General features: G+C 40.9%; 1 protein-coding gene across 1 annotated transcript in view; it reads right to left on the bottom strand.

Moving 5' to 3' along the window:
* The window catches only part of LOC103203440 (myomegalin-like), a 286,474-nt gene that overhangs the window by 124,116 nt on the left and 143,235 nt on the right, over positions 1–19,123 (bottom strand). Inside the window, exon 8 of the mRNA XM_042781979.1 lies at positions 17,183–17,297. Coding sequence (XP_042637913.1) covers positions 17,183–17,297 — 115 coding nt within the window. The remainder of the gene's footprint in view (positions 1–17,182; positions 17,298–19,123) is intronic.

The raw sequence follows: 19,123 nt of genomic DNA, 5'->3' as shown, positions 1-19,123 counted from the left end.
ATGGCTAGTTTTGTGCTATAATGCCAGAAACCTCACGGTATGCAAACCCTAAATTATTATCTTTAAGAGAAATAAGGCTTCATTTCCTTGTTTCGCAAATAAAGCTGGCTGAGTTGGTTTCTTTTGGTGACTAGTCAAAGAGACCAAATTCCATATCCTCATCAACTCTTCCTTTGTTTCGGCCTTGGCTGGGGCTGAAGCAGCAACCAGAGCAGCCATAGTGGCAGTGGCCACCCCAGGGGCAGAAGCCACAAAGGCAGATGGATCAGCCAAGAAAGCCTTGACCTTTTCAGCCAGTGGCAGGGTGTAATCAGACTTCAGAGAAAAATCCAGGATTCACTTGTACCCACTCACAGAATGGGGTACTGAGACAGCAGTTGGATAACCAATCAGCAGACATACACTGGCAACATTGCAGACACCCTCTAGGAAACAAGCATGCAGTTTCCTGTGACCTCAAGCACTTTGGGGTTGTAGATGCTGTCATTGTCAAATGCCTGCTGCAGGATCAGACCAAAGGAAAAGGGGAACATGTTCAGCATGTTCAGCAGGGGGCTTTGCTGGCTCCCATTTTATCTCCAGTCTTAATCAGCTACATAACTCAGGATTTCAATGGTGCCTTTCAAGATTTTAGTGGTGATGCCAACAGCCTAGAAGAAAGAGATCTTCTCAGGACTCACACCCATGGGCCACTGGCACCAGCATTGGTGGCAGCTGGCACTTTGTTTGCCAGCAGCATGTCCCTAATCTCAGTAACTTACTCCTCTGTGAACACAAAGCCCACATTGTGTCTGAATGCATGATAAAATTTCTCTATAGCCCAGTTTGTTTTCCAGGTGCCCTTGGATGACCTTGAGCATCATGGTGTTTTTGCCCATCAGCACCATGACCTGCCCATGAAGAGACACATAGATCTGCTGCATCTGCTTGGAGCCCACATTGTCTGCTCCCACAGTGAAGCATTTTAGATAATCATCCAAAAGTTGGATGGTCTTAAGGAAGTAGTTGAACTTCCAGGTCACCCTGTGCAAAAAGGATGTGGAGGCAACATCTTCTGACCTTCTCCAACCTCATAAGGGAAAGACAGAATCTCCATCAGACGGCTAAGTCTTATTCCTATGAGGCCAAACATACCGCCACCCTCCAAACCATTTTACCAGTTCTGACACCAACCATCCCTCCCATGACACTCACTACTTCTCTGCTGGGTTCAATAATTTGTTGCGATGGCCGTACAGAACTCACAGACAATACTCATGATTGTGGGGTTTATTAGAGAAGTAACAAGTTACAATTCAGGTTCAGGAACACTTGCAGGAAACAGCTCTTCCATCAGGACAGTCTCCCCTCTGTTATGCCTTCAGGAACACCTTTCTGGCCCTTGGCCTCTTGGCCTGGCCTCTGCCCTGCTTGAGTAAGTGTTACAAAGTTCTTTCCATTCTGCTGATAGGTACACCTATGTGCACCCCCTTCCTCCAGCAAGCCTCCTGTGCAAGGGCACTCAGCTTTCTCATTCAGTGGGCTGGAAAGAAAAGTCGTGGTCTATGAGAGAAACCCCTTCCAGGACTGGAGGTTAAAGGGAGCTGGCTAGTAGCAGGCTTGAATGCTGCTTGTTTTTGACAACCTGGGTCTACTTGATGAGTGGAAATGGGGGAAGTGCAGCAATAAAGAAACAGTCAGAGTTTGGTACTCTTTGACCTAGCCCACAGAGGCTAGGGATGAGAGGAAGGGCTGGCTGGTCTGAAATGCAAGGTTCTGGGTGGGGTTCAGGTGTTCTACCTAAGCCCCCTATACTCTACACACAGGGCTTGAAACTAAAGCCTGTTTCTTCTGGGCAACTAAAGCCTGTTTCTTCTGGATTAATTTTATTTCTCCTTTTAATATAGCCAATCAAATATTGGCTGAAGGCAGACTTACATGCTCTCTCTTATCCATACTCAATAATCTTTTCTAACATACAACTGGGTAAGAGAACATTCAACATACATAGTTCATTCAGATAAACACATAATCCAAAACACATACTCCTTTTAAAACATTCCAGTTTCATTTCTTCACTTTAATTATCTTCCCATTGCTATGCATATACCCTTGGGCCTCTGGCTAAGTGTAACCAAAAGGCCTAGGCTTTGGATCAATTATTTCCTTTAATCAGCATGGCTCTTGCCTCAGGCCTTTCTCCCCTCAGCTACAGCATACAATCTGTATACTCCTTTCCACCATTACAGGTAACAACCACCAAAGTAACCATTTAAGAATCAAAAGTTTCACTTCCCAGGCTGCTTCTTTCTTTCTCTTACAAAATCTCATTTTTCCATGAGTCTAGAGACATTGCAACAAATCCCACTTCTGACACCAACTGCAAAAAAGGACATGGAGGTGATATCTTCTGACATTCTCCAGCCTCATAAGAGGGGAGATAAAATCACCATCAGCAGCCCAAGGCATACTCCTATGGGGCCAAACATGCTACCACCACCCTCCAAACCTTTTTACCAATTCTGACACTGACCATCCCTCCCACATACTCACTAATTCTCTACTGGGTTTGATAATTCATTGAAACGGCCACACAGAACTCACAAACAATACTCATGATTATGGGATTTATTGGGGGAAGTAACAGGTTACAATTCAGGTTCAGGAACTCTCTCAGGATACAGTTCTTTCATCAGGACAGTCTCCCCTCTGCTATGCCCTCAGGCACACCTCTCTGGACTTTGGCTTCTGCCCTGCTCAGGAAAATGTTACCAAGCTCTTTTAGCTCTGCTGATAGGTACATCTACATGCACCTCCCTCCTCCAGCAAGCCTCCTGCCCAAGGGCACTCACTTTTCTCACTCAGTGGGCCAGAAAGGCCACTGCTCTGTCTCCTGCCTCTTGGTTCCTCTGCTGTCATCTCTCAGCTGGGCATCTCTCTCAGCCAGGAGTCTCTCTCAGCTGGATGTCTCTCTCTGCTGGGTGTCTCTCTCTGCCAGACATGTTTGCCACGGAGGTCCAGTGCAAGGATCTTGGGTCTAAGGATCCAGGCTATTTCACCTCCAGCTCTCTCTCTTGATGGCAGTGAGAACCCCTCTCTGTCTCTAGGAAGGCTCATTTTAAGGCTGGCAAAGTGAAAAAACTAACCGGTCCCAACATCAGAGTTCTTCACACCTTATTTGTTTAGTCCCATCCAGTAATCTGGTGGGAGTTACAAAGACTATGGCTAGTAAAGTCATACCAAGTAATTAACTGCACCATACCCTGTCTTCCCTGGACACATGGTGGTATGCCAGGGACTGCCACACAGGGTTTAAAAATGATGTCACTCATGAGATGCCTGGTGAGAGTAAATTATTGACTATCCGGTCTTTTACAGAATAAGTTTGCCAACCTCTGGTTCTTTATTTTCTTTAATGCACTTATCACAATTTGCAATTATTTGTTTGTGTGATTACTTGATTATTTATCTATATCCTTCATTAGAATGTAAGTTCCCTGAGAAGAAGGGCCCTGCCTTTCTTATTCTTTCTATTTCTCCAGCACCTAACAACACCAGTTCTGGCCATGGTAAACCAAACCAAACCTAATGGCATTGAATCTGACTCACAGTGACCCTATAGGGCAGAGTGGAACTGCTCTATAAAGTTTCTAAGGCTGTAAATCTTTACAGAAGCAAACTGCCACATCTTTCTCCTGTGGAGTGGCTGGTGGATTCAAACCACTGACCTTTTGGTTAGCACCTAAGTGTGTTAATCACTGCACCACAAGTGTTCCTCCCTTCAGGGAGCTTACATTATTATTCTAATAAGGGATATTTATGGCAGGCACTCAATAAAGTCATTGAATGTTGTTGTTGTTGTTATGTGCCGTCGAGTCAAACCCGACTCATAGCGACCCCTCCTTGGGTTTCCGAGGCAGTATCACTACGGAAGTAGGATTGCCCAACCTTCCTTCCGAGGAGTGGATAGAATGTATTAATGAATGTATGAATGAACTATTTATTACACAGATAGCCCCTGACTTAAGATGGTGTTCCGTTCCTATAACTCTGTTGTAAGTTGGTTCTGATGTAAGTCAAATACCTCTTTTTTTATTCTTTTTTTTTTTTCAGTTTACATTATTACAGGTTTCCCTGCTATCCAAAAGTACAGTGTTCTCTATGAAATCTTTTGTAAGCTGAAATGGTGTAAATGAAGAAGCAGTTACCATTAATTTATATGGGAAAAATTTTTGAGCATTCCCAGATCCAAAAAAAAACCAGCTTAACAAATCATAACAAATAATACATAAAACCTAAAATAACATTAACATACAGTGTTCACACACAGCCCAAAGCTGTGGCAACTTGATGCTGAAATGCTGAATGTACTTCCTGAAGAAGTGGCTTGGCAATGCCACCTTTGCTATTGGGGTCTATGCTATCTCTTTAATAGCACACTGCAAAAAAATCCCAAATGCTAGTTTCATTTTTTGCCTTTTCTCATAAAAGCAAAAATCTTTGGATTTCTTACAGTTAGCAAAAACAGGTACTAATTCAGGTCTTTCATAAAAGCAAATTTTCAAAAAGTAGGCATATTTGTATTGTCTTTTATTATCAGTATCTTTATAAATCTGATCTTTGACCATCTGTGAGTGAACAACTGAGAATGATAAATCAGCAAGTTATACATTGCCATATTGTATGTAATAGTTTTTACTAACAATACAATGTACAAAAAAACCAAATGGTCCTAAGTGCAGTTTGTCAGAACCAGAATATGTTAAATTGGGGACTACCTGTATCTTAAGGAGCTCTGGTGATACAGTGCCTAAGGCATTTGAATGCTAACAAGAAGTTTGGTGGTTCAAACCCACCAGTCTTAGAACAAAATTTCCATCTTTGGTTACCCTGTGATGACCTCCTATCTTAAGTAACAAAGTTCCATAATCCTCTCAACTTCTTTCCCCTCTATTCTATCCTGCTTCCACATTAATCATTTTAAAACAAAATTCAGATATCACTTGCTTGCACAAAAGCCTGGAGATCCAATGACTTACCCATTAATTATAAACTTCTTAACATGCCATTTAAGGCCCCCTGGCTGTGGCTCCAATCTATCTTCCTAGCCTAAACTCATTGTCCCACTCCAAAAACAAGAGCCCCCTGCCACTGAGTTAATTTCAACTTGTAGTGACCCTTTAGGATAGAACAGAACCCCATAGAGTTTCCAAGGCTGTAAATCTTTACAGAAGCAGACTGCCTCATCTTTCTCTCGTGGAGTGGCTGGAGGGTTTGAACGACCTACCTTCTGGTTAGTAGTCAAATGCTTCAACCATGACCCTATTGCTACCTTACCCTGAACTTACCCATCTCTGCATCTCATCTATTTGGAATGTTTTTTCCTGCCATACTATCTCCTCCTATCAAAATCCTATCCAGCCTTCCAGCATCCCCTTCAAGCTGCCATTTCTTGATCTTCTCAAATGGCATTTTTCCTTTGTTGTGAATTGCTGAAGCACTTATGTACCAGTAATTTGTGTGTCCACTGGCATTCTTCCCATTACCTCCTTAATAACAAGACTCATAACTTGGTATCTTTGAAGTTTTTAGAACAGTATCATCCTGTTGTTGTTGTTGTTGTTGTTATGTGCCGTCGAGTTGGATCCGACTCACAGCAACCCTTCCTTGGGTTTCCAAGGCGGTATCACTATAGAAGTAGATTGCCCAGCCTTCCTTCTGAGGAGTGGCTGGTGGGTTTGAACCGCCAGCCTTCTGGTTAGCAGTCAAGTACATACTAAACTGAGGTAATAATCACTAAATGGATGAATAAATCAATGACTTTCTTTTTCTTCTATATTTATTAAAATCCTACTCATTCAGCCCAGTGAATAGGACCTAGGGTCTTAAAAGATTGCAAGCAGCCATCCAATAGACACAATTGGACTCTATTCACCTGAAGCAGCATAAGAAGGAGACCCAGGAAGTGGAGAAGGAACTGGCCTGCAGATCTAATTGCCTCCAGGAATTACTGCCTCTGCCATAAGACCAGAAGAACTGGATGGTGCTCAGGTACCATTACTGAATATTTTCATCATGGACTCAATGGACGATTCCCAATCAAAAGGGAAAAAACCTGTAACAGAATTTCAAATTCTTATGACATCCAGATTTAGTGGACACACTGAGACTGGATGAACTCTGAATATATTGCCCTAAAATAATCTTTAAGCCTTGAACAGAAACTATGCCCTGAAGTCATCTTTAAATCAAACAATAGTTTAACTCAATTAGTAAAAAAAATATGTGCCTTGAGCTTGCTATGTTTTTAAAGAATTATCTCTGATTTTTATTTGTATGTATATGAATTTTGATTTCTATGTATATGAAATCAAATTGACAATTGTAACTCTAAAGCACAGATGAGAAGTTTAGGGGGCAGTGAGTGTAAGTTAATGGAAGTGAAATAATTTGGGTAGAGATAGCAAGAATGATAACACAATGTGTAAATAATGTCATTAAATTGCATTATGTACCTACTCATTCTTTACAGTTCAAACCCTTCACTGTCCACCTTAACCCATGATGATTTCTCCTTTCTCTCTTGCTTTTTTTTCCCCCAGTCAGTGACTTTGCTACCTCTCCAATTAGACTGTAATTTCTAGAAGACAGAAACTGAACCTTATGTATCTTTGGATTCCTCTTCTTTCACTTAACAGTAGTACCCTGTGCATTATGATTGCTCAACAAGTACATTGTGTATACATTATTATATATAAATTATAAATTGTAATTTGCTCAGTAAGTTGCAAAATATAAAAACAAAAAAACCCTACCATCCTCAAGTCGACTCTGACTCATAGTAATCCTGTAAGACTGAATAGAACTGCCCCCATAGAGTTTACAAGGCTGAAATCTTCACAGAAGCAGACTGCCTCATCTTTCTCCTGAAGAGTGGCTTATGAGTTCAGACCACCAACCTTTTGGTAAGCAGCCAAATGCTTTAACCACTGCATCACCAGAGCTCCAGAAGCTGCAAAGGAAGCCCAATGTTTTCTACCTCCTCTGCTTCTCTATGAGTTCTGGTGGCACAGTGATTAAAGAATTCAGCTGTTAGCCCATTAGCCTCACAGTTTCCCACATTACCTCCCATCGGCTCATGTCATTGTCAATTCTTTGTATGTGTGGAGAGCTCTGCAAATTAGTGCTGCAGCTGGCACTCAAATCACACATGATTTTCAGGAGTTAAATCCATTTTTGCATGGACAGGTTGAAATTGTTTCATGTCCAGCTCACAAACACAAACACATCTGAGTTTTGAAGGTACATTTACTGCTGCTTAACATGCACATGGCAAGTGAATTATGTGCTTTCTGTCCTTACTCAAGGTAAGCCCCTGGAGGCTTGGCACTGTCAGTGTGACTGGCTTCCTGATCCTCCTCTCCTGAGTGTTTGCACTGTTAAGGTTCTATACCCTACCCTCATTGTGAATGAAGGTATTTCAGGCCTTTGAAGCCCCCAGATTAGGAGGTTAAAAAAAAAAAAAATTGGCAGTTTGAACCCACCAGCTTTTCCACAGGAGAAAGATGAGGCAGTCAGCTTGTGTAAAGATTTATAGCTTTGGAAACCCTACGGGACAGTTCTAGTCTGCCCTATAGGGTCACTATGAGTCTGAATCGACTCAGTGGCAGTGGGTTTGGCTTAGCTTCTCTATAAGGCCAGAGCAATGATTGCCTTAGCTGATACAGTCTCTGGGAGACGATGCTGATGAATGAAGATTTGTAAAAGTGGCTCCAGCTTCAACATTCATCTGCTTAAGGTGGGGATACAGAATAGCTGCTCTAAAAAAAAATTAAAATAAAATCCTTGTATGAAGTTGGTTGGAGCTGCATGAGCATGAGCTCCCTGTGAGGTTTTCAGTTTCTGCCTTGAGCATTTAGACAGTGTTCTTGCCTTAACCTCCACGTCAGATCTCTCCATGGTAACGCTGGAATGTTTGCTATTTTGGGAAATATGCCTCACTGCATGTAGTGCTATTTACATTAGGCTCCGAAGAAAGCATAAATGCAACAGCTTGAGTGTCTACTGTTTTGTGTGACTGGGAGAGTCCTGCTTGCTTAATTTGTGCCTCTCCCTAATTCTGCTGTCCTGTTTCATTTTTTAAGCCAACCGTGAAATGATATGTTAATAAATCTTGTTTAAGTTATACTGGGGAAAAATGAAGGGGAAAAAAAGGAAAGAAACAAATTAAGAATTCTTCCACACCTCCTTTTACAAGTACCATATTTTTTCGCATACAATGTGCCCAGTAAATAATGCACACATGTGCCGAATGGTATAGCGCACCTCGGTAACTATCGACAGGGGGTTGTGTGGTTTGCAAAAACCAGATAATGAGTGTCATATTTGCTTTAAAATATGCTTAAAAAGTACATCATTCCCCCTGCCTTCACACTGTCCAGGTTTGGTTTCATTTAAAAGCATCTCTGTGATAAATTTTCCACTATTGTGTAGAAGGGAATAATATCAACAACTAAAACAATTGCTCTGGTAGCATAGTGGCTAAGGCACTTGACTGCTAACCAGAGGGCTGGCGGTTCAAACCCACCAGCCACTCCCCGGAAGGAAGGTTGGGCAATCCTAGTGATAACTGTCTCGGAAACCCAAGGAGGGGTCACTAGGAGTCAGGGCTGACTCGATGGCAAATAACAACAACAAAAAAAACAATTGCTAATATTTCCTTACAATTTTGTGGATAGCTTCACTGAGGAGGAAAAAACCCTTTGTACACTTTACTTGATTAGATTTTCTGACTCCCTAGTGGAAGGATGTGGACAAGCTACTGAAGCATAACCAAAAAAAACCAAACTCACTGCCATCAAGTCAGATCCTACTCATAGCGACCCCTCTTTGGGTTTCTGAGGCAGTATCAGTATGGAATTAGATTGCCCCACCTTCCTTCCAAGGAGTGACTGGTGGGTTTGAACCACCAGCCTTCTGGTTAGCAGTCAAATGCCTTAGGCACTATGCCACCACAGCTCGCTGCTGAAGCATTGTTGTTATTTGCCGTCGAGTCGGCCCCGACTCATAGCGACCCCTCCTTGGGTTTCCCAGGCAGTATCATTACGGAAGTAGGATTGCCCAACCTTCCTTCCGAGGAGTGGCTGGTGGGTTTGAACCGCCAGCCTTCTGGTTAGCAGTCAAGTCCTTAGGCACTATGCTACCAGAGCTCCCGCTGAAGCATAGCTGTATCCAAAAGCTGTGATACAACACTCTGATGACAACAACATAATTTGAAACATCGAGAAGGACTGGAAACAAACATGGAGTGATGTAATTTATTGGTGTTTCAAGTTTATAGCATTGTTTTGTTGTTCTATGAAGTCAATTAAAAAGCTCTAGTAGCACAGTGATTAAGTGCTCTGCTGCTAACTGAAAGGTTGATGGTTGGAACCCACACAGTGGTTCTATGAGAGAAAAGACCTGGAGATATGCTCTTATAAAGATTATGGCCTAGGAAACTCTATGGAGCAGTTCTACTCTGTCACAGGGGGCACTACAAGTCTACTTGACAACACCAAACAACAACAACAAAATGAAATTGATTATATAATACAAGTTCATAAGTATTGTTCAACTATACTCCAGCTATAATGGATGTTGTAGAATATGTTGAAGAATGGAAAAGGAGAATAGCTGGAGAGATGGTAAAACCTATTAAATAAAGTAATCTTTATAAAAAATATTTATCTTACTGAGGGTATGAAGGTTCTGAAGTAAAACTTCCTATACTCTGAGATTATACCTTGATCTAGACCTTTATACTGGGACCAGATCAGAAATACTCATCTATGGGAGGTAAGTAATAAGTATTCTGCACTTGGACAGTTCAAACCTGGAAGTGAAGCTACGTAAGCTCTTCTTCTAAGGTCCATCTGTGCTAGTCTCAGCTGCAAATGGCTAGAGGTTTGAGTCTGCTCAGAAGTACCTCAGAAGAAAGGTTTGGCAACCTACTTCCAAACAATCTGCCACTGCAAACTCTAAGGAGCAGAGTTTTACTGTGACACACACACAAGGTTGCCATGAGTCAGAATCAACTCAACAGCAGCTGGTTTAAATAAGGAAAGAGGGGTTGGGGGAGTGGAGGAAGGAAATCAATCCTCAGAACTCAAGTTCCCTCGTGTCCAGCATCAGTAAAGGATACCCGGGATGGCTTTGCAGGCAATGAGAGGATTCTTTGGCCTCTGCAGAGTTGGCCCAAAGCCTAAAATAGAATTTGTACTTTCCACATTGTAGAAGTATAGCTCCTGCAGTGAGAGGTGGTGTGACAGACAAAGGTTTGACTGTCATACAGGGAAACCATGGTGCTGCTACTGTTAGCAGACAAGGATCATATCCACAGCATAGGCTCAAGGTGTCACAGATTTATTATACACTACATTACTATATACAGAGGGGCAAGAAAAAGTTCTTCAAAATTGGTTTAGTAATATTCTTTAGACCTATCCAATTCACAGAATGGAGTCCCTGGGTGATGCAAATGGTTAATGCAAATGGTGCTCAGCTGCCAACCAGAAGGTTGGAGGTTGGAGTTCATCCAGAGGAACTTGGGAGAAAGGCCTGGCAATCTGCTTCCAAAAATTTAGCCACTGATGACATAGTCACAAAGATAAGGTTCTACATCCTACTTTGGTGAGCAGCAAATGGGATCTTAAAGCCTTGTGAGTATCCATCTAAAGTGCAACTATTGGTCTCTCCCCATTCAGAGCAAAGAAGAGTGAGAAAATCAAAGATGCAGGAAACAATTAGTTTGAAGGACTAATGGAGCATGTGAACCACAGCCTCCTTGACCCAGAGATTAGAAGAACTAGAGGATACCTGGCTACCACTGCTGACCACTCTAAAAGGAATCACAATGAGAGGTCCTGGAGAGAGTGAGGGGAAATATGGAACAAACCTCAGAATCACAAAAAAGGCCAGGCTTACTGGTCTGATGGAGACTGGTGGAACCCCCCTCCCCCAGACTATGGTCCTTAGACACCCTTCAAACTAGGAACTGAATTTAACTCCCATGACTCAACTGGCAGCCAAACAACAGATGGGCCTATAAGGTGAACAATAATACCAGGAGAGTATGTACTCATTAGAACAATCAAGCATATAGGAGATCAAGAGGACAGCATTTGCCAAAGGAGCTCTGGTAGCATAGTGCCTAAGGCACTTGACTGCTAACCAGAAGGCAGGTTCAAACCCACCAGCCACTCCTCGGAAGGAAGGTTGGGCAATCTACTTTCATAGTGTTACCGCCTTGGAAACCCAAGGAGGGGTTGCTATGAGTTGGGTCCGATTTGACGGCACATAACAACAACAACAACAACAGAGCTAGGAAGGTGGGAGGGGATGGGAAAGAAGAAAGAAGGGAAGGAGTGGGCACAGGGAAGAAGTGGGAAGGATGCTGTGGGGATTGCAGTAAATGTCACAAAACAGAATGTGTATTGATTGTCGAATGGAAAATGAATTTGCTCTGTAAATTTTCTCCCAAATAACAATTAAAAAAAAGGAAATAATCAGTCATTGAAAACCCTATGGAGCACATTTCTGCTCTAACACAAATGGGTTGCCATGAGTCAAAGTTGACTCCACAGCCACTGGTATGGTAATTCACAGAATGGACTTGCTGAAGCAGTTAATGGCTGTGCCAAACTGATTTGTGGTATCAGTTATCTGCTCTCCAATCTATCCTCAGTCTGTACAACCACCAGAATTGCTTTTCCAAAATGCAAATCATATGCTTTTATTCCCCTTGCTATTTTTTTTTAAAAATTCTTTATAGCCTTCACAACATGAAGTCCAACACTTATCATATGTTCTGGCAACACCAACCAAACCAAACCCACTCCCAGACAGTGGATTCCAACTCGTAGTGACCCCATAGGACAGAGTAGAAACTGCCCAAAGAGTTTCCAAGGCTGTAAATCTTTACAGAGGCAGACTGCCACATCTGTCTTCCATGGAGCTACTGGTAGGTTTGAACAGCTGACCTTTTGGTTATCAGATGAGCACTTAACCACTGAGAAACCAGGACTCCTTCTGGTAACACCAATTACTTCCAACTCCTTGACTATGCTCCACAACACTGCTTATACAGTTCTCCCTGACAGGACAGTCCTCCCCCGATTTTCCGCAAGCTATACTCAGCTTTTACCAGGCCAAACTCAGGGTGACCTTCGGGTGAGGTCTTTCCTCACTTGCAAAGGTAAGAGTTCATCCCACTCATCTGTGGGTCCCTTTAGCATTATGTGTATATCTCTATTTCCACACTTATCTCCTAAAGGACCTTTTGGAAGTGTAGGAGTGTTTCTTGTTTTTGTTGTCAAAATGATGAGTGAGGTAAAAGTGCTACATAACTTGCAGTGGGCAGAACAAAGAATTATCTGAAATTCTGAATGACTTTCAAATGTTCAACTGGGCACCACTTGAAGTAATAAAACTGTTTATAAACATCTTCACCTAGAACTTAATTCTGCTGTATATGAACACAATTTTAACATATATTGAATTTTCCATTAATAAAATCACTATGTAAGTTAAGGGTGGATTGTTTTGTGTTTGGTTTGGAAATTCACCATGAGTTTTTCACCCTTTCAGAAAATCTCATTAGTAATGGCATTGCCACTTGCAGTTTGTGAATTGCCAATACAGCACATGCCTATATCAGATTACATTTGAAGTTGTGACATTCACAGACTTTATGTATAGGTATGATCATCTGACAATTTCTTTAACTCTTTTAATGTAATTGTGCTCAAGAATTTACATGTTAAAGGAAACGTTATTTTATTATTAATTATTCTCTTTATATGTCTCTTTTATATTGCAGTGCTTTTATATTATAATATCTCCCTCCATGTTCTTTTCAGGATTAATTTAATACATAAAGTATCTATAATAGTGCCTAGCTCTGGTGGCATGATGCATAAGGCATTTGACTGCTAACTGGAAGGTTGGCAGTTCAAACTCACCAGCTGCTCCATGAAAGGCAGATGGGGCAACCTACTTCTGTAAAGATTTACGACCTCGGAAACCCAGTGGGGGTCGCTATGAGTTGGAATGGACTTGATGGCAGTGTTTTTTTGGTTTCGAGCACTACTGTAGAAAATGCTACAATTTGTGCTGATGTTATTGTTATAGAAAAGTTGAATAAACCAAAAAAAAAGACAAACTCACTGGTGTCAAGTCGAATCCAACTCATAGGGACCCCTCCTTGGGTTTCTGAGGTGATATCACCACGGAAGTAGATTGCCCAATCTTCCTTACGTGGAGTGGCTGGTGGGTTTGAACTGCCAGCCTTCTGGTTAGCAGTCAAATGCCTTAGGCACAATGTTTATCGATAAATATTTCAATTACACTTGGAATATATGTTTAAGAAATGCTGTGAATTCAATTCTAGATTTTTATATTATAATAATCTGAACAACTTGAGTATGACTAAATACTTCCAAGATGCCATAGAAAGTGCTTCAATATTTCTTTTTGTTTAAGACATTAAAGTGAGATATAATCATCATTATGACCCATTTGCCCCAAGCCATTCTCACTCTACTGTGGTCCTTTTGGGAAGCAGTAACACAAATTAGAAATTAATTCAGTCTTTATCGATAAAAACATTTTTCTATGTGCAAGGCTAATAGGTCAAGAGGTAGAACTGTGACCATTAATCTACTAATAAGCAACAGCTACACTTAAGTGAGCTCTGGTGGTGCAGTGGTTAAGGAATTTGGCTGTTAACCAAAGGTCAGTGGTTCAAACGCACCAGCTGTTCCATGGAAGGAAGATGGGGCAATCTACTTCTGCAAAGATTTACAGCCTCAGAAACCCAATGGGGGTCGCTATGAGTCAAAATCAACATGATGGCAGTGAGTTACACTTAAGGAGTTCTGGTAGTACCATGCTTAAGGTATTTGACTGCTAACCAAAGGGTCGGTGGTTCAAAACCACTAGCCACTCTATGGAAGAAAAGATTAGGCAGTCGCAGTCTGCTTCCATAAAGATTCACAGCCTTGGAAACCCTATAGGGGTCACTATGAGTTGGAAATGACTCCAAGGAAGGAAGTTTGGTTTTATATTTAACTTAATTTTATCTTTGTTTTTTGAAAGACAAAGATAATTACTATGTGTGTGAAATTTACTCTGTAGGAGTATAGGACTATGTCTTTATATCTGCTACTCATTTTAAAAATAGATTTACTCTTTTTTCAGATGTTAATATGGATAAAAATCATAGTTAATCATGTTTCGAGCAATATGGTAGGTACTTCATATGTATTATTTCTAATCCTTGCAAATTGCTAAACATTAGAGATTTTTATCCCTGTTTTACAGATGAGGAAATAATATTTGGAGAGGTTATGTAACTTGTCCAAGGCCATACATCTAAAAGTGAGATTCAGATTTCAAAACCTGAGCTCATTTTCTTCCATACCACTCTGCTTCCCTAGTTAAAATCTGTAATAGAGGAAAAGAGACCACTTTCTTCCTGAAGGCAAACTGCCGCTCTCTCTCTGTCTTGGAATTTGTCCATGCATAGCCACGATGCTGGTTTAATGGTCAGAAAAAAAAAACAAATGGTATCTGAAACTTATATCAAGCCTCAAAATGGAGTCAGGGCTCCCACTGCAGACCACAGCCTTCCACAAACCCAACTGCTTTACAATTTAAGCTCCAATACAAATCCAGGAAGATTTATACCTGTACATAAAATCACTGTGAATGTCACTGCTTCAAATGCAGTCTGAAACAAGTATGTTATATTGGCAATTCATACTGGAATCAGTCATCAAAGGAGCGCTTTTAGTCTAACTCCAACCTTTATATTTGTGAATCAATAAATTAAACCTCACATGTTCTGCTTTATCACTGGTCTAAGACCTGTAAGAATAACTGGTAATTGTTAATACTGCTTGGGTACAGATATAGTCTAGAGTTTATTGAGAAAGCATCTTTTTAGTAAATTAAAAGTCAAATGGAGGAGGAGAGTTCCCTCTGAGGTAGCTTCCAAGAACAAAAACATGGATGAAAATCAATGCAGTTATTTTCACCATATACTCTACCAGTGAGGATTATCTCAAAGGAGTAGGATTCTTTCTCTGATCTTAGATTTGACTATATCATTCAGCCACTCCTTGGAAGGAAGGGTGGGCAATCTACTTCTGTAGTGATACTGCCTGGGAAACTCAAGGAGGGGTGGCTATGAGTCGGATCCGACTCCACAGCAGTGAGTTTGGTTTTGTTTGGTTTCCATAAATCAATCTGAACCACTTAAGTGTGGCTAAAATTTCCTAAGATACATAATAATTGCTTCATTTTTTTTTTTTTTTTTTTAGGAGCACAGTGACCAAATCATTTTCCTTCCTTTGAAATCTGAATGTATGTTGGGAGAAGGAAGAAGTTTTCTGAGAATTATCTGGATGCTTGCTAGAAGGCTGCATTCTCTGCCTTGACCACTTCAGGCTGTTTTAGAAATGGTAATAAATAATGAATCATGATTAGTATCCAAGTCTCCTGACTCCCAGTGGAATTCTTTCAAATTAAAAACTCCATGGAATCCTTTCAAGAATCCCTTCAAAACCATTTAATGTATTTCAGTATTTAATTTTCAAAGAAACTATGACCATTAATTTTTATTCATGTCTGTCAAATTACAAGCATACACACTATTTCCTCATTGTGTTAAACTGGAACTTTTCAACAAAACTGAAGATACCACCTAAAAGTTTACAAATTTGTTGCTGTTGGGTCAATTTCAACTCAAAGCAACCATTAGGACAGAGTAGAACTGCCCCATAGAGTTTCCAAGGCTGTAATCTTTACAGCAGCAGATTGCTACATTTTTCTTTGTGGAGTGGCTTTCAACCACTGACCTTTTAGTTAGCAGCTGTGCTTTTAACCACCATACCATGAGGGCTCCTTAAATGTGGCCAAAATAAGGGTTTCCTCTGCCTTCATTGTGGCCTAAGCACCCAGGTTGACCACCTCCAAGTGAGAAGTTCCATCCATTTACCTCTAAGCCTTACAAATATTATCCTTTGCTACATGTACATGTACATGGAAAAGGTTGGGAAGCATTGCTTTAAACGGATTCTTATCACTGCTCTTTTAGTCTAACACCAACCTCTATATTTGTGAACTAATAAATTAATCCTCACATGTTTTGCTTTATCACTGGTCTAAGACCTATAAGAATACCTGGTAATTGTTAATACTTCTTGGGCACAGATATAGTCTAGAGTTTATTTAGAAAGTATCTTTTTAGTAAATTAAAAGTCAAATGGAGGAAGGGAGTTCCCTCTGAGGTAACTTCCAAGAACAAAAATATGGATGAAAATCAATGCAGTTATTTTCACCATATACTCTACCAGTAAGGCTTCTCTCATCAATATTAAAACCACATTGCACATATAAAGTCAAAAATTACTGTAGTAGACAAAATTCTAAGATGTAGTAGTAGTAATCAATGCAGCAGGCAAAATTCTAAGTGGACCCCTAATTCCTACCCTTGATACCCACACCTTGCCTTTGAGTATGGGTGGGTGGGACTTTTAACTTGCTTCTAACTAATACAGTATGGCATGAGTGATGGCATATCATTCTGTAGATATGTTATGGTATGTGGCAAAGGTGAAGGAGTTTTACCAATGTAATTAAGGTCCCTAATCAGGTTGATTTTGTTAACAGAAAAGAGAGATTATTCTGGTTGGCTTGACCTAATAAGGTAAACCTTCAAAAAAGGGTGATTTTACAGGTGAGATGCTTGAAGCAACAGTTTTTTTTTCTCTCTCTCCCTTCCTCTCTCTTCGGTGCCAGCTTTTAAGGAGCAACTTGCCAAGAATTCTACTGATAGATGGAAATGAATTCTGCCAACAGCCTGAGGGAGCTTGAAAGTGGCTCCTTCCCTAGGCAAGCTTCCAGATAATGAGAATGCAGCTCAGTCAACATTTTGATTTCAGACTTGTTGAGACCCTGACCAGAGAACCTGGTGAAGCCATGCCTGGACTCCTGACCCAAGGAAACTGTGAGATAATAAATGTATGTTATTTTAAATTGCTAAGTTTGCAGTAACATGTTACATAGAAATAGATAAACAATATCCTTAGATATATTTTTAAGAAGTGGGACTCATGAAAGTAGGAGGCAAGTTCCTTGGGGAGCATAGCCCAAACATTACCTGTACTTCCATGCTAGCTGGCTCTTCCAACAGGTGCAGCAATTGTTTCTCTTTAGATAGCTGTTGTACCAGCCTCTCCTGGGCAGCAAGGCTCTGACTCAGTTCTTCAATTTTTCTGCAGCAAAGAAATAGCAGGAGTAGCAATTAAGGTTATGACAATATTATTACCTTTATTTTTCAGTCCACTCCAAAGACAGCATGGTTCAGTACCTTTTGGGTCATGGAACCCTTTGAGAATTCTCCCTAACAGGCCATGTATTCTCTGTCCCACTCCCCAAATATATATACAAATAACTTTTTGTTCACATTTTCATGGGTTTCATGGACCTGTGAAGTCTATTCATGGATCTATACACCCTAATAATTAATTCTTTCAAAAAAATTATTGTGATTTGGGTGAAAGTTTACAGAACAAATTCATTTTCCAATAATGCAGTTCATACACATTTTGTTTCATGACATTGACTGCAATTCCCCACAATGTAACAGCTCTCTTCCCACTTCCTCCCTGTAGTTACCTCTTCCCTGTGTCCTTCTTTCCTATGCATTCCTGTCCCCTGAACAAATACTAACCTCCTGTTCATTGACTGATCATTCTGAGGAGTGTATCTACCTTATATAAATGTTCACCCTATATGTCTGTCTATTGTTTGGCTAGAAGCCCTGGGAGTGAGTTCAATTCCAGATCTGAAGGGGTCATAGTCTTGGGGGTTTCACCAGTCTCTATCAGACCAGTAAACCTGGTCTTTTTATGATTTTGAGGTTTGCCCCACATTATTCTCCCACTCTATCCAGGATCTCCTGCATTGATCCCTTTCTGAGTGGTTGGCAGTGGTAGCCGGGCACCATCTAGTTCTTCTGGTCTCATGGTCATATAGGCAGAGGTTCCCATAGTCCACTAGTCCCTTGGACTAACTGTTTCCATGCATCTTTGATTTTCTTCATTTTTCTTTGCTCTGGATAAGGAGAGACCCATTGTTGCACTTAGATGGCCACTTTTAAGACCCCTGTGGCTACTCACCAAAGTAGGATGTAGAACAATGTTTTTGTGTAGTATGTTATGCCAATTGAGCTTAATGTCCCCTCCAACCATGTAGACCATAAGAACTAATTCTTAAGAGTTCAGAAGTTTTCTTTTTGATAATTTTTATATTCAGTAAATAAACAGTTCTTGAATAAACAATGTATGTGTTCAGTGTACTCCACCAAGTACTGTACTGGGGATATAAAATCGGAAAACACACAGTCTCTGCTCTGTAGAAACTTATATATTCTTTTAGTATGTGTGCTAGGTTCTTGGGAGTGGAGGCTCAGCTATATAAACAAATGATAGTAATGGAATGTAATAATAATAATAATAATAACCTCACTGCCGTTGAGTCGATCCCGACTCATAGCAACAATTCTCTGGGTTTCTGAGGCACTATATCTACAGAATTAGATTGCCCAATCTTCTTTCCGAGGAGTGACTGGTGGGTTTGAACCACCAGCCTTCTGGTTAGCAGTCAAATGCCTTAGGCACTATGCCACCACAGCTCCCAGGAATGTAGTAAGTGCTATCATGTTGTTGTTAGGTGCCATCGAGTAGTTTCCAACTCATAGCAACTCCATATACAGAACGAAACACTGCCTGATCCTACGCCAGCTCCATGATCCCTGCTATACTTGAGCCCATCATTGCAGCCACTCTGTCAATCCATCTCGTTGAAGGCCTACCCCTCTTTCATCAACCCTCCACCCTACCAAGCATGACATCCTTCTCCAGAGAATGGTCCCTTCTGACAACATGACCAAAATAGGTGAGACAAAGCCTGGCCATTCTCGCTTCCAAGGAGCATTTCGGGTGCACTTCCTCCAGGACAGATCTGTTAATTCTTTCTGCAGTCCATGGTACTTTCAGCATTCTTCGCCAGCACCACAACTCAAAAGCATCAACTCTTC

This window comes from Orycteropus afer, unplaced genomic scaffold (genome assembly GCF_000298275.1).
Source record: "Orycteropus afer afer isolate SDZICR_OR568_19922 unplaced genomic scaffold, OryAfe1.0 scaffold00010, whole genome shotgun sequence".
Taxonomy (NCBI): Eukaryota; Metazoa; Chordata; class Mammalia; order Tubulidentata; family Orycteropodidae; genus Orycteropus; species Orycteropus afer.
This window is presented reverse-complemented; position numbering and strand designations above follow the sequence as displayed.